Source organism: Ambystoma mexicanum, chromosome 8 (assembly GCF_040938575.1).
Source record: "Ambystoma mexicanum isolate Mex_15411 chromosome 8, UKY_AmexF1_1, whole genome shotgun sequence".
In the NCBI taxonomy this organism is placed as follows: domain Eukaryota; kingdom Metazoa; phylum Chordata; class Amphibia; order Caudata; family Ambystomatidae; genus Ambystoma; species Ambystoma mexicanum.
The window spans coordinates 803,526,901-803,550,803 of NC_090929.1; the positions used below are offsets into that span (position 1 = coordinate 803,526,901).

The window sequence follows — 23,903 nt, forward strand, 5'->3', positions numbered from 1 at the left end:
ATCTTGCTGCAGACAGGGAGCCAATGTAGGGCTCTCCTAGCCCAGTAATCTGGTCTGTTCTGTGTAAATCCTCAACAATGCGTACGGAATTGTTTTGGACAACCAGTAGTCAAGTAAGTTCATGTTTAATCTTACTCTTCACCAATTGCCTTTTTGTCCTTTTTTTCTTGTTGTTTCCATGTGGTTTGTCTAATGTTTGCTTCCTTTTTTCTTGGACATAGCACTTAATTTCTGCAGTTGTAATTGGGTGTACAAACACAATGTTTGCATTCCAGTGTTCTGTATTGCCTTGATAAAGCCCTGAAGGGCGAGACTCATGGTCATGTAGTCGGCATCTTGATATCAACTTTCAAATAGCTTGAGCCTAACATGGCAATATGAAGTTTATATATGGTGTAGGTTTACTACTAGTTTGTTTTACTGTCACCTTACTAACACACACAAGCACATAATATATGTCTTAGAAAAGAACTTGTAAGGAACTTTGTATTGTAATAAACTAGACATTTTGAATAATTGTATAATTTAAATACTGAGCAATTATTCTTAATAAGGAATACTGGCATTGGGGTTGGTATGAAATTTATCAACACCCAGGCTTTTCAATACGGAAAACCGGGGTGCTAACAGTAACGTATTTTGTATGAATGAACGGGACACAGTTGCAGTATCCAATTAATTCATAGAAAATACTTAGCTTAAATGGCCGCCGTTGGGCTGGAAGGCCCAGTGGGAGCCTGGTGCGTTGGCAGCCGTTGCACCGCCAAAAGAATAAGATGAGTGGGGTTGAAAGCGTGGGCTCAGGGCAAGATGGCGGGGTAGTAAAGCAGCCTTCAGGTTGCTTTGCGCGCAGGTAACCTGAATCCTGGATCGTGGTATTCAACATGCAATCAGAGCAACCAGATTGGTTGTCTCCCCCGCCCCAGGTGCTAATCTATAGTATAAATAAAAAATAAACCGTAATTAAGCCTTTCGTTATCCACTAAGTGTTTGGGAGATTTAGAATTGTTATGCTTAATCTCTCTCCTAGTGAGAACCACAGCACTCTTTGCTGGAACTCTTTATATCCTGAATGAGTGGAGGCTTTTTCCACTTGTTCATTCTTATGGGCTATGTTTTTTGGAACTCTGTTCTGTGTTTTACCTTTACTATGGAGTCTACTTTCCTCCATCTCTTCTAAGGCATTTGTGCTCATGAGCAGTGTTGCTTGGAACTCCTTGGGTTCTCCTTTAAGATTTGTTATCCTTACTACTGTATAGAGGCATACTAGGTATCTCTCCTAAAACTTTATACTCGAGGGATTGGCACACCACCTTATGTGGAGTGCCAAGGTAATACCCAGTTATCCCCTTTCTCTCCCCTCCTCTGACTTTTTAGTCACATAGACAACCTTCTAGTTGTGGCAGTGGATGTGTTCTACCGACTATTGTGCTATTTAACACACACTGTATTCACAGTACTGTTTATGCACAATAGGATCACCCAAGTACTAACTTGGTGGCTCCTTTTTTCACCATTTTTAGCGTAGTAGTTCTTTGTTAGCCCTTCCCTGCTCCAGTGTGTATGGGCATGCATGAAGTGAGGGAGGAGTTTTTCAATCCCTTGCTCATATCTGCCTGAGAGAAACCAGCTCCCACTGGGGGTCTGGCTGGCCCAGATTGGACAGCCACCTGCCACTTTCTGAGAAGGATTGCAGAATAGTGAGCTGAAACAGAAAAAAAGTTGAGGATCCTGAGGTGAGAGGCAAATTAACCGCTGGAAACTGAAGTAACTGAAGACGACCACCAGAGACTACTGCAGACCCTTTGCAACACTGCTGCGACCACTGCTGTCCTGACCCGGTTTTCTATGTGACAGAGGAACTCCTAGGGGGACGACTAATTCCCTTTGGCTGGTGGGACCAAACAGCCCTGAGACAAACTAAAATCTGAGCCATCTCCCAAGCTGCTGTACCTTTCCGGAGCTGCAGACCGCTAACACAACGAGAGCTCCGACCCAATTGCAGTGCATTGTCTTTGAAATGCCAAAACCGTTCAAGTCTTTGATGAGGCCCAGTGGGAGCCTGGGGCGGTGGCATCAGTTGCACATCCAGAGACACAATCGGACTCATTCAAGTCCACTCACCAGAGTGCAGGACTCCAGGAATGGAAGAAAATTCCCCGGGCGATTTGTGTCCTTTGTTGGTGCTGCAGAAAAAGGTGCCAAAACTGCAGACATAGCAGTGAAGTTGAAAAAATCCATCCCAGAGGACCTCTCTCGAGACTGCTGCTGCTATCCCAATCAGAGTCCTGCATTTCATCACCAGACCAAGAAATCCAGAGACCGGGTCCATCACTGCTGTCCAGAGGAGAGTCCAGCCACAAACATTTCTTCTAACCTAATGTACTGTGAGGTGAAAAGGTATTGCTTACCTTAAAACAAGAAGTCGCTCCAGAGTGTTGGAGTGCAAGAAGAGGTGTCCAGGGTGTCCACTCTTACCTCTGACACAAGCTGTCGGCTTGTGTCGCTTTTGCAAGTCCTTTAACAGGGTCACCAACTTTGTCAATTCAGCTAGCATCCTTAGCTAGAGACAGAGTATCCACAGTATCATTTGCTGTTCTGCTGCTTCCTGAGACTTTGAGCACTCTCCAAATTGACCTTTACATATAGTTGGGGATCAGACTTTATAAAAGTGTTAACTTGCGCTAAAACTGCCTCCAGAAGCTTAGGCTCTGCTATTGTTTGTCTAACCAACTGTTTGCCTTCCTAAAAGTCTTTATCTTATGTGATTTTGCTAACTAAATTCAATAACCGTAGATCTTTGTCAGTTCAAGATTATGTGCGTTTGCCAGATTATCGTTAATACGGTAGAACCGTCAGTTTCAAACTAACAATTGTAACTGCAATCAACTACAAACTAAGCAGTAGCCTTTGAAAAGTATATGAAAGAATTCCTATATATGTTAGTTAAATTATCTTAGCATTTTGAAACATTTGTTGTGTAAATATAATACATCTATTTTATATAAATGTATTGGTATAAGGGTTTCTTTCATCTGCTATACTGGGTTCAGAGTACTTACCTCCCGCTCACATCTTCCTCTTATGATGAGCCCGACTCCTCTGCCACTCCACCAAGGAAGGTTCTATGAGTAGTACAGACTGATACTAACAGTTGGGGACCTGTATACCACTGGGATAGTTTTATCAAGTCTTACCTCAATTGGACTTCCGGAAAACTTCTCTAACACGAAGCATTTAAAAATCAGAGGTAAGTACCGTCAATCAAAAACCATGTATAACATGCATTCACCAGTTATTGATTTTACTTTGGGATGATGCAACAGTCAAAGCTCTTCCTGCACGTGATATATAATATATGGTCTAGGCTAGATACAAGCATATTTTGTGGCACATGGGATTCCATGGGGGGAAACTATCTTTAAGGGTACAATGAGCAATATTTGTAGGAAGGTAGTCACTTATTGTGCACTTGTTAGGTGCTTATACAAGTAAACTGTGTTTCAAAGAGCACACAGGGCAACACGGAGGGAACATGGGATTGAAAAAACGATGAATACACTGGAGGATAAAGACGGACCTACTAGGCCTTGTGAGTATTCAGAATGTTGAAGTGCAGAGAGGGGAAGGGGGAGTAGGGGGTAAGTGCTAGGAGTGCCTGTGAGTGAGCAGCAGATATGCCAGTGGAGGAAGTGCTAGGTATTAGGGAGACACTTGATTTTTGTGCAAAATTCCTCCCACACAGCTCTTTAGCTGGACTTTTAAATTTATTTTTAGAGAGGTTATAGAAAAAAAATCACTTGCAGGGTCACAAGCTGTTAAGCCTGTTACAAGAGTGTTGGAATCAACTCTGGCTATATTGTAGTTGTGCCTTGTTCCCGACTTCCCAGGTCAGGAAATCCCATCTAGGGTCATGCACTTGCCCAGGAAAGTGTGGGTGAGCGTTTGGCCCAGGAAGGAGGCTGGGCCAGTCTAGTCCCAGTCCACGTCCTTTTTCCCAAAAAGTCTGCTGGGGCAGTTGTGAAACTAGTAGTTGCCCCTGATTGGACAACTACTGGCTGTTTGAATGTTGCAGAGTCTTTCCATTAGTGGGCTTGAACTTGCTTCCAGGCTGGATTTTGGAAAAGAGGTCTCCTGTAGCCATTCTTGAGATCTACTTTGGAACAAAGAAATCCTCGAAGAAGAGCAACCTGTTGATGAACTGAGGACAACTTCTGCAGTGTACTAGACTCCTCTGCAGTGGCTAACCCGGTGAAGCCCTGCTCCTCTGCATCTCCGAAGACCATCGTCGGTACTTCAACCCTTGGACTGGTGGAACCAACTAATCTCAACGTCATCACGGTTGCATGCAGCAAGAGCTTTCAGAAGGGTCCCTGGACTGACCGGCTCCCTCATGGGCTACCTTGCCAGAAGAGCTGCCGTTTCACGGTCAAGCCTGGAATTTTGGTGGTCAACAGCTTGTTCCATAAGTCACCTCCTCCTAAAATGTCAGCTTGTTAACATCAAGGGAATAAGTCCGCGACTGGAAGGTCGCCTGTCATCACTCATCAACAGTGACAGTTATTGGAACTCACCTTCCTCCATCTCATGAAGTGTCTTGAAGTTGTCTGCATCCCAAAAGTCTGCATTTCTTTACCCATTGGGCTTGCAGTTGCACCAGACTGGAAGAGCACTACTTGCAACCCCTGGGCAACTCTCACGCCAACGGAGGACTCCGCTCCCAGCTACCCCTAGACAAACTATTATGACCCCTGGAAAAAATGGAAGGGGTAAATGTGCATCGATGTGACTGCCCTCCAAAAGGAGAACACTAGGGAAAACGTCCCTTTGACCCTCATCTCTCACTCTTACCTTTGGATGTCGAACCTGGGTCAAGTGTCCTGCCCAGGGTTAGCCTTGGGTTTGGAAGAGAGGTTAACTTACGGTCTTCTGCTTGAAGCTATTCTGAATCACCACAAGTCCATGCATCCCTTTAGAGAAAGAATACATACCTGTGAGAAACCAGGAGTTGGAACCAGTGACTTTTGAGCACTAAGCCCCTATCATTTTAGGGTTTGGACTACAAAGGTATACAGTATTAAACTTCTGACTGGTTCTCCACATTTGAACTACATCTGTATTACTTACCAGTGTGTCTTGGTTAGTTGATTTATTGTGAATGTAATTAACATACTGGTGATGGTAAATATTTTAATTGGAGTATTGCGTGATATTACTACCTGCTAGTTTCATTTTCAGTGTGTTCTAATGACCTAAATATCTTTATAACCAATTGTTTAAGCTGAATTATTGTAGATTATCCTATGTGGACTCTGAGGGCCCCTGAATATGCTCACACTCCGAGACTCGACTGCTCTCCACACTACCTTTATTGTTTTTTGCCTAAACTCAGATCTCCCTTTACACCATAACTAGGGTGGCCTCCTAAAATCTGCCCACCAGTGTTGATTTTAGAAATCTCTCAAACTCATGTCTGTAGTCTACCTGCATATATTGGAACACCACTCTCCCTCACCACCATTACTCTCCTCACCACCATTACTCATTCAATTCAGTCACCTTCCTTTTACTCTCACTTTCTGCTAACTCTAGACATCCTCTAGTACTCGCAACACACTACCACTTGCTCACCAACCAATACATCATCTTTTCTCCAAAATACCTTCACACTTCTGTCTGCCGTCCTTTTTCTACACACACTACCTTCTGACCTGACCCAACAAACCACAAATTCCTGCTACATGTCCATTTCCTCCCTCTCCTTGTCTAATTGACCTTCTACTCCGAACCAAACTTGCTTTAGTTTATCTGTCCAAAAAGATTTACAAGCATCAGAATGTAGAACAATGGTGCCAAGCACCACCACTTTTTACCTTGCTGGTACTCAGTCAAGGAAAGATGGCAGCCTGAGCGGGGAAATGTTCCAGTTCTTGTCTGGTTGGCAAAGTCAGAAGTACGTTCTGGGATTGCTTTAGGATTTCCAAAAAGGCAGTCTGTGGTATAGGTGTAAATGTTTCTTGTGGGGTTTCAAGACAGCTGCCTGAGTCCATTGATGGCTTCAGGCGGTGCACTAGGTTAGTCACACTGCTTTATCAAGCTAATTCCCTGGAATCTCTGAAGGACTGCAATCTGGCAGGCAGTCCTCCCAAACATTTGAGGTCTTTGGCTGCCTGGGTTATAACTGGCAAGCATTTGTTAGAAGAGGTATGGGGCGATTAAAAGAAGTACTGTTGAGGCACATGGGGAGAGGACAAGAAATAAACCCTCCAGCACTACAGTCTCCTTCTGGTGTAGCACTAGCTCTGGCTTCCACACTAGTAGGCCTCCCATCCTACTCTGAGAGGGTGCCCCCATTCCAGCCTGCCCAAGTCTGACTACTGTACCGGCTACCACCATTTTGATGCAGATTGTGGTGATGCTGATAAAGCATTGAGATTAAGACATTTTCTTAAGTCTGGCCTCACCTGTTTCTGGCATGAAATCACTGATGGTAGAAAGGAAACAAATGTGGAAACAAATAAAGGGTACAAGGATCGTTTAGGGCAAGTGTGGCAGAACAGCCAATGTGTATACCATTTTGCTTTAGAGAAAAAACTCACTAACGACTAGAGGAAAACCAATGCAAAGCATGTATTTCTAAATGGGTACACAAGCCTCAGAACTATATTAAACACCTACATGAGTCACATTTCCCTGAGAGTGCAAACTTAGTTGAGGGGATAGCTCGGCACACTAGTAGAAGGTGGTTTCAACTCCAAAACAAACTCTCCTGCCACCAATATTCAAAATAGGAAAACAATTGCCACCAATGAGTGATATGCATACAGCCAAATGTGCAAGGTTACTTTGCATGGTGAAATAGGCTGTCTTTAGGACACTCTACCCTTGAGAAACAAGGTAAGAGCACAGGGAACATGGGAATACTGTGCTGAACTGGTCCGAGTAGTAAAGCTACGCTAAGCTGCCAGTTGTAAGATTCCTATTGGGCTGGGGTATCTATCTGTATATTATTTGTCCTAGTCTAGAATGCACCCGAGGAAGAGTAGTCAGACTGCTATTCCTTTATTCTAAGAACTTCGTGATCAAGTGGGCATTTATGTCACACAGATGCAAGGATCATCCAGTGGAATAGTAGGCAGATTATGTTTATAGAAAGTATCTCATGTTCAGTCTAGCCCCGTTCCACATTTCTGGTTTTACATATAAGTCACGCTTGTTGTCGCAGCATCAGTTCTCGATTGCCACCACGAGAGTTGCATTTGACCCATTTCACAGCCGGCAACATACTCGTTCTCTAAAATTGAGACTATTATATCTCCCATCCCAAGTTCCATGAGAACTAATCGCGCTCTACACCTAGGCCCCAATCTCAGCCGGGCAGGCCTTTGCCTCAGATTCAATATTTCTCGCAAGCGCCATTGCTCCCTCACCGCACATCCATAATTTCTAAGACGCTCACACACAACGAGCGCACAAATCGAGAAGTAAGCTCATCATGTGCCCCTCCCCTCTGGTTGGAAGACCCTACAGTACTTTTGAGCCACTACCACATGTTAACATGTGGCACCCTCTCCACCACACTGTTGGGCCCACACACACAGCCACACCAAGAACAAAGTCCACCACCATCCCCAAGTCTCATGCGCAATATACGCACCACCCCCGTCAGTGTTTCACGCACACTACAGTATGCAAGCGTATTAATACAGAAGTGTTTTGTGAACCAGCACTGAACTAACGCTGGGCTTTAACCTTGCTCCACAGAACACTTATCAGTGCAGTCATACAGGGAACGTCCGTTGGCATCAAGCCTCAGACCAGTTATAAACATTTATTTTGGTAAGCATTACCCCCGGATCAGCACAGGATCAGATTTACAGTATCTTACATGCACTCTGACATTAATTGCAACCCCTCTTCTTTACCTTCTCTTCCTTGGTGCACCATCAAATCCTACAATTGTGTGAAAATTACCTAATGTGATGTAAATATGTACAATATATAACTGAATTGTTTTGATGTTAATTGTCAACCATATTATGTACACATACCAATTTTGCATCACCCATCTCGTTGGATAAACAGGTGTATGCCACCAAATTCATTTGTCACCAAACACCATCACCATGCATAACTTCACTGTTTTCCTGCACAAATTGGGCTACTTTATATGTCTCACCTAATCAACTTGACACTATTTACCAAATCTGCTCAAACTGGTATGACTTATGAATGCTACATCCTTGACAAAGACCCTTATGGGGTTGAAACACATGTCAGCACCTTTAGCAACAATAAAGGACCAACGACAAAATTCTAGAGCGAGAGTGCTCTTTATTTATTGATTGCAACAGTATTGCTCGAAACGTAAGAGATTCTCACAAATCTTATACGCAGCGCTGATCTCGCAAGATTCCCACAAACAATTCTTAGTGTCTCAAGTAAGCTCATGGATGTGGAAATATCCAGAACAAAGTTAAATAGCTCAGGAAAAAGCAAACCGCTAAGAGCCTACAAGTGAGTGCAGATCCTCAGCATGTGGTTGGACACGCACCTAGAAAGCACAGCACCAACATTCTTTAGTCACAACATCTGTCCATGTAGCTGCTAACCAATGTGACAAAAGCATCCAAACCAAACAAACAGACATGGATTAGACTTAATGTCTTGCTCCAAATAAAATATTATCCAGGTGGGAATGAAAACTATTTTTCTATTTCTTAAACATGTTAATTTACACCCAACCGCAAAAAGTAGGAAGTGCGATACACTCACTTGAGATTATATGAAGTACTGCCAAAAAGAACTTGCCATTAATTTAAAAAAAAAAAAAAAACATTCACACTTTCTATTTTACAATGTATAGATAGAAATGTTTGTTACCTGTTTTCAAAACAGTTTTCGAAGCCGATAACAGCCGCAGTTTCTTTGGATCTTCATCGTCTGAGCTGCTAGAGTCGGAGCTGGAGGATTTGACATTTTGAAGATTTTTGGCAATGGCAGATTTGTGCTGTATGGTTAGACAAGTCAAAAAATGCTAAACAACGTGTTTAGACTACACAAAAAACATGAGTTGTGTAAAAATGAAGACTTTAGCAAAGTGATGTAAAACCTGCTGAAGCATGTCCTTAGATTTATAATTGGTTTTACAGATGTATAAGACATGCATTACTTACCGTGATAGCATTTGATGGTTGTATCTGCTTAGATTCACATGCTGTGCATATAGTACGACATCTAGTAGTAATTGCAGAGTATTGCATCTTGTCTTGCGAGGATCGAAAGGGGTCGTCGACATGGGCGTGCTTGTAACACTATCCCTAACGTGACTTGTAGTGTACCCAAGATCCCCCACGTGTCCAGGTCCCTCTGGTGTTTTTTCTGCCGTGAGGGAGCCATATGACTAACGTGAGTGAGTAAAGAGAGAGAGAATAGTAAGGCGTCTGTTCATTCTACTCCGAGCGGGAGGAAGGGTGGGCGCATGTGAATCCAAGCAGATACAATCATCAGAAATGCTATTACGGTAAGTAATACATGTCTTCTGATGCTTGTGAATCTGCTTAGTCACATGCTGTGCACAGACTAGCGAGCAGTAACCAGAGATGGAGGTGGGGTGTGAGAAGGAACAGTAGTAAAGAGATGTTTTAGTACCGCTTGTCCCACCTGAGAGTCTGACCTAGAATGAGCATCTAGGCAGTAGTGTTTTGTAAAGGTGTGAACAGAACTCCAGGTTGCTGCTTTACAAATGGATTCAAGAGGAACATTTGCAATGAATGCTATGGAAGCCCCAGTGCCCAGAGTATAGTGTCCTCTAGGCTAGAAGGGCAGACCTCTCTTAGCAAGAGTGTAGCAGAGTGTGATGCAGTTTACAATCCACTTTGAGATGGCTGCTTAGAGACAGGATCCACTTCTCTGCCAGCCGCCACCGAAACAAAAAACTGATTTGTCTTTCTTAGTGGTTTTGTCTTTTCCAGATAATATGACTGCCGTGCGCACATCAAGTGTGTGTAGGCTTCTTTCTGCCATATTAGTTGGGTTCTGGAAGAAGGTGGATAGTTCTATTGATTGGCTCACATGGAACAAAGAATTTTGACGCAAATCTGGGGTGAGTGCACAAAAGCACCTCATCTTTGTGAATTTTGACTAATAGGTCTTGGACAGAAAGGGCTTGTAATTCACTGACTCTTCTAATGGAAGTAACTGCCACTAGGAAGGCAGTCTTGTAAGTGAGAGCCTTGAGGGTAGCCTTATGCATCGGCTCAAATGGAGATCCCATTAGCCTAGTTAATACCACATTTAGGTCCGATCCGGGAGCCGGGTTCGAAATAGGGGGATGAAGTCTTGTAAACCCTTCCATAAATGCCTTGATCACTGGATCTTCCACCACAACAACTTTTCGGATGTAGTGTATGCTGAAAGTGCAGCTAGGTGGACATTTAGAGAATTGAAAACCAGACCGGAGTCCAGTGGATGAGTCCAGTATAAGACAATGTGGGTAGGTGAGAAGTCAATGGGATTGATGCTCTTAGAATGGCACCAGATAAAGAGTTTCCATTTATTAGAATAGCAATGTCTGGTGTTTGGTTTTCTTACCTCTGAGAAATATCCATACATATCTGAGGAAGTTGGAGGTGCCGAAATCTAGGAACTCAGGAGCCAGGCCGCTAAATTGAAGGTTTGCGTGCAAGGCTGGAGTGTTTCCCCTTTGTCCTGTGAGAGCATGTTGTATGGGCAAGGTAGCTTCATCAGAGGAGAGTGACGTTGCCATCACATGGGGGATAACCAAAATCATTGTGACTGGTTCCTGGTGCACCTTGTTCACTATTTTGTTGAGAAGGGCTCTTGGGGGGGGGGGGGGGGGGGAAAGAGTAGACAAATTTCCCTGACCATGTTATCCAGAGACCGTTCCCCTTGGAGTGGTTCTGGGGGTACCTGGAGGCGTAATCTTGGCATTGGTCATTCTCTGGAGTTGTGAACAAGTCGATCTCTGAGAAGCCCCATTCCGCAAAGACATTGGAGACAATGTCCTTGTGTAATTGCCATTCGTACTCTGTGGGTAGAGGGAGGTCTCTGCTGAGCACATCTGCCAGAAGATCGAGTTCCCCTGGAACGTGTTGAGACAGGAGGAACATTCAGTGTTTGAGAGCTCACTTTCAAATGTTCTGGGACAGTTTGGATCGTCCTGGAGAGTGCATGCCCCCCAGTTTATTCAGGTAATACATGGCCGTGGTGCTGAGGACCAGTACCGTCTTCCCCTGTAGCTGTGTCTGAATGGCTTTTATGGCTTTGAACACTGCCAATAACTCAAACAGGTTAATGTAGTTGGACAATACTGCTGGGGACCAAACGCTGTGCCATGAAGGAGGCAAGCCCCCACCCCTACCACCCAGTCAGAGATGCTTCCATAGTGAGTGGTTTCTACTGCGGGAGTGGTGAAGGTTTTTCCCTTCAAGAGGTTTTCCTTCGACCACCACTGCAGAGAGAGAACGAAGGCTGCCGAGTCAACCACTAAATCGTCCCACTGTCCGCTGGCCTAACACCACTGGCTGTTGAGCCACTCTTGCATGGGGGGGCAGGCGCAAACGTGCATGTGGGACTAAGGTAATGCAGGAAGTCATCCCCAACAGTCGCATGGCTTTGCGTACAGTCACCTTGCGACTGGCTACATAGTGAGAGATCTTGGAACAACATGTTTTGAACCCTCTCGCTGGAAAGGGAAGACTAGACAGTCTTGGGTCTGAATTAGACCCCCCAGAAATTGTTTGACCTGGCTGGGGTCTAGACTGGACTTTTTCTCATTTATTGCAAATCCCAGTAGATCTACTGTCTTTTGGGTGTTTGATTGGCTAATAATGGGGGATTCGCACGGAACATGCCTGTCGTCAAGGTGAGGATAGACTGGAATGGACTGCATGCAAAGGTGAGCCGCTACTACCGCCAGTACCTTTGTAAATAGCCTTGGGGGTGAGGCAATGCCAAAGGGGAGGACCTTGAACTGATGGTGTTTGCCTTCTATCATGAATCTTAGGTATTTTCTGTGCACTGGTAGCACCGAAATATGAAAGCATGCATCTTTCATGTCCAAAGTTGCCATGTAATCCCCCTGTTTTAGCTGAGGGATTACTTCTTGCAGTGTTGTCATACGAAACGTTTGTGGTTTGACAAATGTGTTTGCTGGGCGCAAGTCTAGTACCGGGCACATGGTGAGATCCTTTTTGGGTACAAGTACGTACAGTGAACAAATACCTTCTTTTATCTGTAGAAAGGGGATGACTTCCATTGCGCCCTTTTCTTGCAGGATCTCGACCTTGTAGTTCTGGTGACAATCTTCTGGACGTGTGTTGCCGGTATCAAGGTGGTCGGCTGAAGTCAATACACTAACCGTGGGTGACGGTCTTGAGCACCCACTGGTCTGTGGTTTTTCTCGCCCATGCATGGAAGAATGTTATTCGTCCCCTGACCGGGGAGGCATGGGTGAGGACCCGGCTTGGTAGATCACTTCTGATTAGGGGCCGGGGAGCCTCTAGGGCTGGTGCTTCTACCCCTTCCTTTGCAACAATGCTGTCCTCTTGGCTGATATTGGTTTGTTCAGCTGCCCTTGTCCCGAGGGGCCCATGAAGTATTTCCCATTCCATATTGATAGTGGGGGGGAACGTGGGAAAGATTGTCCTCGAAAGGAGCAGCAAGAGCTACCCCCTCGCTTCTGATAGGGTCTCTGCGTTATTTGGCTTAGTGACTTCAAGGTCTGTCCCTTTTTTGCAGTCTCATCCGCAGCCTCATCCACCGCTTTCCCAAACAGGTTAGATTCCTCTACCGGTTTAATGAGGGATGCTTGCGTTTCCTGTTTGAATCCCAAATTCTTTAACCAAGCGGGTCTTTTCAACAGGGTACCTTGGGCCAGAGTTCGCCCTGCCTCCCTTCCGACACAACCGCCAGCAGGCTTGATCGTGTTTGCTCTGGGACTTCCCTGCAGGCCTTCCTGGAGCAGAATCCACTGTCCATCGCTGTAACTAGCTAATAATGTGGTATTGTTAGCTATCCCGTTACAATAGGCTGCTGCCGTCGTAATGCGCTTCCCCAGGGCATACAACTACTTGCAGTCCTTGTCCGGCAGTGCCTCGGACGTTGACAAAGGTACTCCTGCTCACCTCCTATTTGTTACGACTAGGGAATCAGGAGAGGCCTATCCATGGATATAGAGAGGGTTTGTAGGCGAGGGGCAAAAAAGTGGTTCACTGCCCTGGTTTGCAATGAGTGAGCAAAGAGGGGGCGATACGCCTCTTGGTAGAGTTTAACAGAGGTATCGCCTGGCTTGCAGGTGGTTTCTTCTTCAAAATGTCCTCTACGAAGTCAGTGTCTTGCACAACTTCTTGAGTGGCAATCTGAAAGTGTTCAGCTGCTTTAAGGATAGCATTGAATGCCATCTGACCATTGATGGGAGATGCTCGTCTGATAGAAGGTGAAGCGGTAGGATTATGCACTGTGCCTGGATCTGGGGTATTGGTCAGTGACAGCCATGGTGCTTCACCCACAAGTTGTTCATTTGTATTTTATTGAGGCTTATATAGCGCTTTTGTCCAAAGCGCTGCACAAAGTTAAAACCAACGGTACAAATATAACTGTAAAGTAAATCAAATATCAATTCTGACAGCGAACAAACATGGACAGTGAAGAAGACGATATTTCAAAGAGACCCGAAAGAGAGTAGACTGTGATAGACCGAAGAGATAGAGTAAGAATGTTCCAATGAAGAGGATCAAGAAGCTGGAAGGCACAAAAACTGGCCTGGGCACAGGACGGTCAGCTTAAAGACAGGAGGAGCGTAGAGAGCAAGAAGGAGTATAAAAGGACAGGAGAGCAGCAAGATAGTCTTTACATTTCTTTATGGGCCAGCTCCCGACTAAGTACAGAAAATGAAATTTAAGTTGAGAATGAAAATGTAACCATCCGAGAGATGCAAGCGATGCAGAGATAGAATTAATGTAGGAGAGAAGACAAAGTACACAGAGGAATGATGTATTGATTTCAAAGGAGCAAGGCGAGAGGCAGGGAGACCAAAGAGCGTGACAGAACAATAGAAGTGTCGGGAGAAAATAAGATAAAAGAATTTGTCACATGGAAAGTGAGAGGAGCGAACTTAATGAAATTATAAAGTTGAAAGCGTCAAGTCCGTGTTGTGAGGGAAATATGATGGGTAAAAGCTAGATTAGAGTCCAGATAAAGACGAAGATTGTGTGCAGTAGGAGAAATAGAAAGAGTAGAAGGGAAAAGAGATACAGTGGTGGGGGGAAAGAGGGAATTGTGTTGGCAGGGAAGAATACAGCCTCAGTTTTCCCAGCATTTAGGGTGAGGAAGTGCAATACCATTCATGATTTATTGGCAGAGAGACAGGTGGTAAGAGAGTGGTGAATTTCCAGTGTGAATGATAAAAAGGATAGAAATAGTTGCATGTCGTCGGCGTAAAAGTGATGAGCCCGAAGGAACAAATGACAAGAGCATGTAATGAAGCATGGAGTGAAAATAGAAACTGGCCCAAGACTGAACCTTGGGGAACACTGCTCAAGAGGGAAAGGTGAGGAAATCTTTCCACCGAAATAGATAGGAAAAGATCTGTTAGATAGATATGAGGAGGAGAACCCGGAAAGGACAGAAGCCCTAAAGCCAAATGAAAAAGAATTCAAAAGCATAGAGTGATCAACAGTGTCGAAGGCTGCTGATAGATCAAAAAGAAAAGAAGAGTATTTAGAGTGACGAGCTGACAGAAGAGAGTTAAGCACACACATTAAAGCAGTCTTGGTGGAGTGACTAGGACGAAACCCAGGCTGAAAACATGGGAGAAGAGATAGATCATTAACAAAGGAAGTAATCTGAGAATAGACAAGGTGCTCCAGAAGCTTAGATAAATAGGGTAGAAGAGAAATGGGGCAACGATAAGAAAGGATGAGAGGATTTTCTGAAGGTTTTTTTAGAATGGGAAAGATGGTAGCAGGTTTGAAAGCTGTAGGAAAGATAGATATAGCGACACAAATATTAAAGAATGAGACAAGGAATGATGCAAAGGGAAGATAGATTTTGGGAATAAGAGTAGATGGTATAGGATCCACACGAGCGGCCGTTGGCTAGACTTTGGCCAACCGAAGCGTTACATCACAGAGCAAAGTCCGAAAAGAAGGTTAGAGGTTTAGGTGGGGAGAAAATACAGTATTAGGAGGGTGAGTTAACAAGGTCCTGATGTAAAGAATAGACCTTAGAGGAAGAACAGGAAGCAAAATCAAGAGCAGAAAGAGTAGAATTCATAGAAGGATCAGGGGAAGGAGAAGAGAGAAGGCGGGTTAAAGTTTGAAAACAGACGCCTAGGATGAGCAGATTGAGTAAGATGATGATCAGAAATAGGTGCGTTTAGCACAATTTAGGCAGTCATAAATGGTGTGGTCAGAAAAATAAGCAGAGTGATTAGACAGAATGGGATTTAAGCCAGCGTCTCTAAGTGAAGAAGTCGTCGCTGCATAGAACAGGCGGGAAGGGAGCCATGGTTGGGCAGGTTTACGAGTAGGCTGAAAGGCAGAGAGGCTATAGTTGATCAAGACCTGACAAGAGTAGACAAAGCCTCATCAGCAGAGAGAACGGAAATGTGCAAGAGAATGAAGATATTAGTACAGTCATCAAGATGGAGCGAAGAATTGAAATTGCGTAGATCGCGTCGATAGAATATTTTAGGCAAGAGAGGAGTCGAAGAAATAGGAGGAACAAGTGAGAGATAAACGAGTGGTCAGATAGCTAGACAGGTAAGGCTAGTACAGAAGAAGCAGTGAAAGATGAAAGAAAAATGTAATCAAGTGAAGAGCCAGAGTTATGGGTAGAAGGAGTAGAAAGTGGGGATAGTGAGAATCAAGAATCGAAAGGAAGGGAAGGGACAAGTAGAATGAATAGAGGAAAGATGGAGATTGAAATCACCTAGTAGAACGAGCAGAATTTGACTAGGAAGAATATGACAAAGAAGATGGTCAATACCCATTCTGGGAGTAGAGTATAGGTTCTTCAAAGAGATCCTCACCCGGGTCCTGAGGGGTCTCCGCTGGCTCTGTTAGATTAAACACATCCTCCTGAGGAGTGCGGTTGGAGGTCCTTTGAAACTTAAGCATAGTAGAGTAGTAGTCTTCCACTCTGTCTTTTAGGGGTGGTAAATTTCTCAGAGAGTCTAGTCATACACCCCTCAAACCTGTCCCTGCTCCATAAGGATGATCCAGAAGGGTCTGGAGGTTGAAAGGGCTCTTCTTGGGGCCTTGTGTCCTTAGGTTGTCAAGCCTTGTCTGAAAGTCTTTTACAGGGGTTAGGAACCCTCAGAGTATTCTTTATAACCCTCTAAACGTTTAGGCGTGTCTTTCGACGTGTCTCTAGGTTTGTTTGCTGTCGAAATGTTTGCAAGACTCTCGCAGATCACGGCATGCCTTGGACAGATTGATGGGCCTTGCGGCTTAAACGCAGTTTTCGGCACTGCCAAAACCTTCAAGGTGCTCTTATGAGGCGTTTTGGCGCTCTTTTGAGGTTTGGTGCTGACACCCTTGTAACTAGAGTGCCCAGACGCATGCTGCCTAGACAGTTACGGGGAGGGCGGCCAACCGCTAGGACTGATGGGTTCCGCCGAAAGGATAGATGTACCCGTTGACATCTTTGGCTGTCCCGACGAGTCCGTTGAGGAGACCCGGGGGGGTTGAGTGTTTATCTTTATGGTGTGTGTGCATCCATGTAGGCTGTACATTCCCCATAGCAGAGCCGATGGCCCGCTTGCTGGGGACGGACATCTCGGAACAAGGCTGCCCCAAAGTTGGTTCAATGGCCTCTGTATCTACCCAACAGCTGTCACTAACTTACTCATCACTCGAGGCACCCGCGGCGATGGGGGAAGCTACCCTCGGCCTGCTGCATGGCTTAGGCCGCCCACCGTTTTACTGGCCTATCTTGTCGTTTTAGGACGTAAAAGCTTGCAAAACCGACAGGACTCCTTGTGATGATCGAGGTAGACACTTATTACACCTTCAGTGTGTGTCTTTTCAGGGATACTTGGTGTTGCAAGGGCAACATTTTAAAAAGGTATCCTGTCCATAGCTCAGGTTTATAGCGACAGCAAAACCAGAAGGCAAAAGGGGAGAAGGAAATGCATTCTTGAAAAGAAAGAGCCCCGGACCCCACTCTACCTACTATGTAGGCCTGGCTGGAGGCTGAGGCCCCACGCTCAACCGGAGCGCCAGCCACCAGAAGTCTGGAGTCGTGTTCCGTGGTCTTCAGCGTTGGGTGCAAGTAGTTGTCGGTGAAGGGCAACTAATAATAAAATGACCCGAGGTTGTGTACATAGATATATATTAGCAATGTGTGGAGCTCTGCATAAGGCAACCAGCTAGCTGGGTGGAAAAAAACAATCCGAGGGACGTAGACACGTGAGGGATCTTGGGTACACTACACGTCATGTATAGATCGTGTTACAAGCACGCCCATGTCGATGTCCCCTTTTGATACTCGAAAGACGAGATGCAATACTCTGCGATTACCACTAGATGTCGGACTATATGCACAGCATGTGACTAAGCAGATTCACAAGCATCAAAAATGTTGTTACAATCTAACACATGTTACATGTAGCTGGGAGCTCTCCATGTTAGTGACACTTCAATCCCCTGATACATACGCCACAATGCACATGACGATTCCACAGCGAATGTTGCGGTTGTGGGACAAGGACAGATGTTTCCATCGGGGGCTGTAGGGTAATCATGGCAGAAGCAGTTGCCTCAGAGAAGAGACAAGTATAAGGCTAAAGATGCAACGCAAACTAAAGAATGAAGCAATTTAAACAGGTGCCTGATGTTATATAGACAATACAAATGACAAACATTATGTGACAAACATTTTGGTTACTAATTTCTAGAGTGGAAAAAATACAAATGTAAAAAAGTGAAATATCCTTCCACATTATTGTATTGCTTTCAAAGTCCACTGCCCATTCCGCCATGCGCCCATTGAAGCCCAAGATCCCATTGCTCTCGGGTAAGCCTGAGATTCTCAAGGCAGTTTGTTTTCCTGCCATCTTGCCACCCGTACTCCCCCCAACGTTAATCCTTGCTCCATTCCTACATCAGCCCCACTCCTCCCACACCCACCCGCTTCCTGATTGGATGCTACTCTGAGGAAGCGTTTTTAGCACAGTCTCATAGCAGCCTTTCCTGGGCAGCCAGCCAAGGCAAAGGGCACCTCCTTTGCCAACTCTATCACCAGCCCCTAGAACCGTAGGGCAAGGGACAATTATTTTTTTATACACTTTGTTAGGTAAGAATTGGTGTAGTAACACTGAGATTACACAACACTTATCCGCTTGGTATTAGGTAACCCACCTTTTGGTATAGATCTGTACTACACAAGTTGGCAGTGTGACTGAGCAGCCAGGCATATCTCAAGAGGGGTAAATGTGAGCTGTAGAGCTGTAGCAATGAAATTTGCAAATACAAGTTGCACTCATGGTTTTAGTTATAACTAGTTATTTAACATTTTTGTAAATAAACATCCTTAAAAAAGGGCAAGTTAGTTAACAATCAAACATACTTTAAAATACTTTTACAGAATCAGCACAAGCTAGTGGATACTCTTTGGATATGCTTTTTACACAATTCCTACAGCTGGAAGTGACTTAATTCGCAAGGACAGTAATGGCATTTATATATCACTAGTTTTACTTTGCAGAATCTGAGGTTGCAGAAATGAAGGGTTAAAGGAAGGAAACGTGTTAAACAGGTTATCAAGGCATGTGAGTATACTTAAATCTTCCAATGAAGTCTAGACAAGCCTTTCTCAGCAAGAAGTCTAAAACAAGTTACCACCTATGAGGGACAGAAATATCAAAGACAATGGACTAGAAGAGTCTGCAGGAAAATATGCGTGTGCGAAAATGAGCTAAAAACATGGTGCCGGTGCGCGGCCATTTTGGACATTCACTTCCAAACCGCAATGAAAGTCTACATTTCTGTTAGCACAGTTAGAAGGTAGACATGAATTCTGCAATGGTTGCAAGATTACCATATGAAACGGGTGTGCTCACTATGAAGGATAGTTGTATTGTTCACTCAAGGACGAGCCAAGAAGGGAGTCGGGGATGAGCAGGTGCATTGATAAGGGGTGCTGGGAACTAGTGCGCGGGAGACAAACTGGGTTTTTCATACTGACTGGAGTTTTCTGCTCTTTGCTTCACCATGCTTGCTGTCTGTCCTTCGGCCGGGGACAGTTGTCAACCTGAGGGGGGGGTGGGGGAATTGTTCCCCCATAAGAGGAGAGGTAGCCTTGTGGTAGACAGAATTGGAACCCCGGGTGATGAAGTCTCGCTGAGAGGGAGGGTGCTCCGCTCCAGACCCAGTTAACACGTGTGATCTCTCTGCCTACCTGCCTCGGGACTGGTTAGTGTCGTAGTGGCGGAGATCAAGTTTTCTTCTGCAACTTCACCAACGGTGATGTAGATCCTTGTATAATCATTCTTGCTTGTGTGTTGATGTATAACCAATTGCATTTATTCCAATAATTAGCTGTATACTTATATTTGTGAATAAACAGCCTGTAAAGAGCCAATTATATTCCGATTGTTAGTCTAAGTGTGTATTAGTGCCTCCCGAGTATGAATTTTTGGTTCAGGTAATAAGGTAAGTGGGTCTAGGGTTATTACACGTGACAGAAAAGTAAAATATAATGGCACAGTGAGCAGGGTCTTTGTGCTGATATTGATGCCAAAGAATTCTACAAATTTGGAGCTTAGACTCAGAAAGGCAATTTTCTTTTAGTGTTCAGGAAGAAAGTGGGTGTGGTTTAAGGTATTATCGATAGGGAGATCAAACATTCATGGACACCTTGAGTTCCTATTCAGGAAAAAAGTAAGCTCCGCAGGCAGATACTGCCCTGAAGCAACAATCCCAGGGTGGACAAAGTCCATATGACAAATTTGCACAGACTTGGCCGTGTGGCACAGGTTTGAGTGAGACCTGGGATACGATTATAGTAGAGGCGAGTCCAGCCGAGGTGGCGGGTTGCCTGCAACAGGTACATGTGGAAAAGAGAAAGGAATGTTCTGCTTTAGGTAGACAAGGGTGGATTTTGTTGCACGCATTCAGAAGGATGTATCAACAGAATGTAGAATTGCAGGCGAGTGTCCCAAGACTGGAAAAGGAGCAGGCTGTCTGGAAACAGATTGCGTTAATGCAGCAGCTTCAAATGAAGTTGTATCACGACAAGGCGGATAAATATCAAGCAGTAGCCGAGCGAGCTGCTTTAAGAGTCGTCAAATACAAATATCGAAAGAGAAGAGGGAGGGTAAATACCCAAAAGATAGCAACAATGATTGCCCCCGCAGGGGTTGATTGGGACTCCGACCAATGGGACGGAGATGTGTTCAACAGTACTAGTTCTGAGGGGGGGGGGGTCGGTGTTGGGGAGAATTCTCATTTCTGTGCCGATTCCCTTCAACCTTTCGAGAACCCCAGCTCTTTTGCTGGACTTTAGGACTTTATTTTTAACCCTGGAGAGTGAGCCCTTTTTCTCACTCCCTCACGTGTTTTGATCAGATTTGGATTATCTGTTTCCTTTGTTTTTGGAGTCGGACAAACTCCATAGGCATCTATTTTTGTATGGTGACACTGCACCTTCAGTGCAGTGTCAGAGATGTCCTTTAGGACTAAACTACCAATCCCAAGAATAGAAAAGTGAAATTGACTTTAATTACCTTTTCTCTTTGTAGGTCCAGCACACCCCATCCTATGGGGAGTGCTGGGGGGTTACAAAGTAGCCCCTTTTCCTACTTACTCATTTAAAAAAATGTTAGGTTACCCCCTCACTACTTTAAATGGCTGGTGGAAGTGGTTTAATTTTCCTACCGTTGTGCTTTGAATCCTCAGTGGCAGTATAGAACCCATGGGTGACCATTGCGTAAAAATGGCCCGGTCGTCTTTTTTCACCATTTCTTGTTTGTGAGGTATTTCTTGGGTTTTACTCTGCACGTCGCACCAGGTTTGAGCCCTTTGTTCGTTTTGCCTTTTGTGGTGTTCAGTACTGAAGCCCGCCTCTGGCTCCAGTGTGGTTGGAAGGGCAGGAAGTGAGGGAGGTGCCTGAAACTCCCCTGTCCTTTGTCTCCTTTGTTACCTGAATGCACCAGTCCTGATTAGCTGGCTGACCTTGCAAAACAGCCACCCTGCTGTGTGAGAGAGCTAGGTTGTGCATGAATGGGAGAAACCAGCGTAAAAGGCGAGGCTTCTTGGACTGAAGACAGATTGAACCACTTGGAAGAATACCCCGACTAAGAAAACACAACCAACGCTTGCTGCATCCTCCTGGACTCTTGTACTGCCTGGTGAAGCCCTGCAGCGGTGCTGAAACTCCTTTTTCTGATTGAAAAGAGAAGCTTCGGACGGAACACCTTCTTCCCTTGGGTTAGTGGGACCAACTAACCCTGAGACGAACTTTCTGGCAGACCCTCAACTGGCTGTACTTCCTTGATGCTGCTGGAACAGAGTGCCAGGGGTCGAGAAATCCATAGTCCAGTGCAACGTCTGTAAGCCGGCCAAACGTTCCAGGAGTCTCCTGAGGACTCTCCCGAAGCAGGACGACCCAAGCTTGAGTCACCTCGCCAGAGTGCTGGACTCAAGGACTGAAGGAAGCCCAGCCGGTGTCCAAGATCCGAGGTGGTGCTATTTACCGAGCGCTGAAACCGCCAAGTGCTGCTGATCCGAAGAACGCCCATAGCTGCTGCTGACCTTTGAATTGCTGTGCAGGAGTCCTCCAGACGTCCTCCCCCTTGTCCCCATGATCGGGGCCCAGGAACACAGGATCTCCATCACTGCAAACAGACAGGAGCCAGCTGGATCCTCTTCTAACCAAAGGAACTGTTCTGACTTTGGGCTACTTATCTCTTTGTCTGTAGTTCTGCTCTTCTCAGTGGAGAATTGCAGCAGCTGCTCCTCCAGAGTTTATTTCAGCTCTTAACTTTCACAAGTCTAACTGTGTGACCAAACAGTGATTTTCTACAACAAACTCTTAAATTTATGCAAGACTTTTTGCTATCTAAGAAGTGCCTCGGCTCCAAAGACTTTGCTCCAATTGCCTTTGGCTGTCCTGGCTTCCTGCAGACACTTCTAGTCCAATGACTGATTCTTACTGCTTATGCTTTGGATTAAGGCGCTATATAAATTACACATCATTATCACATCATTACTGTCCCTCATAGGTGATATATTGGTTTCTAACTAATATTGCTGGGAAATGTTGTCTAGACTTCATTGGGAGATTTATAACTGCTCACATGCTCCGAGAACCTGTTTAACCTTGTTCCTTCCTTTAACCTTTTCCTTCTACCAACTTCAGAATTTACAAAGCACAAAGGTGACATAAATGCCAATACTGTCCTTGTTAGTGAAGTCAACTCATGGTGTAGGAAGTGTGTATGAAGCATCTCTAAAGAGTATCTACTTGCTTGGCTTGATTCTGAGAAATGGGCTATAAAATGACATGCATTACTCACCGTTATAGCATTTCTGATGTTGTATCTGCTTAGTTTCACATGTTGTGCATATGGTCCGACATCCAGTGGTAATCGCAGAGTATTACATCTTGTCTTTCGGGGACCGAAAGGGGACGTCGGCATAGGCGTGTATGCAACACTATCCTTATCGTGACGTGTAGTGTACCCAAAATCCCCCACGCGCCGAGGTCCCTCCGATTGTATTTTTCTGCCATGAGGGAGCCCAAGGCTATTGTGAGTGAGTATATGAAGAAAGCGAAAATAGTAAGATGTCTATGTTCCTTCTCCCCGAGTGGGGATGCAGGGTGGGCACATGTGAAGCTAAGCAGATACAATCATCAGAAATGCTATTACGGTGAGTAATGCATGTCTTCCGATGCTTGTTAATCTGCTTAGAATCACATGCTGTGCATAGCCTAGCGAGCAGTACCCGGAGTTAGAGGTGGGTTGTGAGAAGGAAGAGTAGTGAAAAGATGTCTTACTACTGCTTGTCCCACCTGAGAATCAGATCTAGAATGAGTGTCTAGGCAATAGCATTTTGTAAAGGTGTGTACAGAACTCTAGGTTGCCGCTTTGCAAATGGACTCAAGGGGAACATTTGCAATGAATGCTATGGAAGCCCCAGTGCCCCGAGTAGAGTGCTCTAGGCTTGAAGGGCAGTTCTATCTTAGCAAGAGTATAACAGTGTGATGCATTTGACAAACCAGATTTGGAGACAGGATCCCCTTTCTCTACCAGCTGCCATTTAAAACGATAAACTGGTTTGTCTTCCTCAGCGGTTTCGTTCTTTTCCGGTAAAACAGGACTACCCTGTGCACATCTAGTGTGTGTAGGTTTCTTTCGGCCATGCTAGTGGGATTCTGGAAGAAAATGGGTAGTTCGATTGATTGGTTCACATGGAACTTCCAGATGAATTTAGGCGCAAATCTAGGATGAGTGCGCAGAACCACCTTATCCCTGTGGACTGTAAGAAAAGTGTCTAGAACTGAAACGGCTTGTAGTTCACTAACCCTTCTGATAGAAGTGATGGCCAATAGGAAGGCCGTCTTTTACGTAAGGACTTTTAGGCTTGCGTTATGCATTGGTTCAAAGGAAGACCCCATGAGTCTGGTCAAAACCACATTTAGATCCCATCCGGGAGCTGTGTTAGAAATGGGGCGGGGGGAGAATTCTTAACCCCTTCCATAAAAGCCGTAACAGGTATTTTCCACCACAACACTTTCTGTTGTGACGTAGTGTAGGCTGACAGAGCCGCTAGATGAACCTTTAGGGAATTAAAAACCAAACCCAAGTCTAACAAATGAGTTTGGTACAACACAATGTGGGTAGGTGAGCAGTCAATGGGATTGATGCCCTTGGT

At 45.0% G+C, this 23,903-nt stretch overlaps 1 protein-coding gene across 6 annotated transcripts in view; it reads right to left on the bottom strand.

Annotated features, from left to right (window-relative positions):
• The window catches only part of NOLC1 (nucleolar and coiled-body phosphoprotein 1), an 869,511-nt gene that overhangs the window by 443,095 nt on the left and 402,513 nt on the right, over positions 1 to 23,903 (bottom strand). For all 6 annotated transcript variants that reach the window (XM_069610644.1, XM_069610643.1, XM_069610646.1 and 3 more), the window contains one exon: positions 8,884 to 9,010. In XM_069610644.1, coding sequence (XP_069466745.1) covers positions 8,884 to 9,010 — 127 coding nt within the window. The remainder of the gene's footprint in view (positions 1 to 8,883; positions 9,011 to 23,903) is intronic.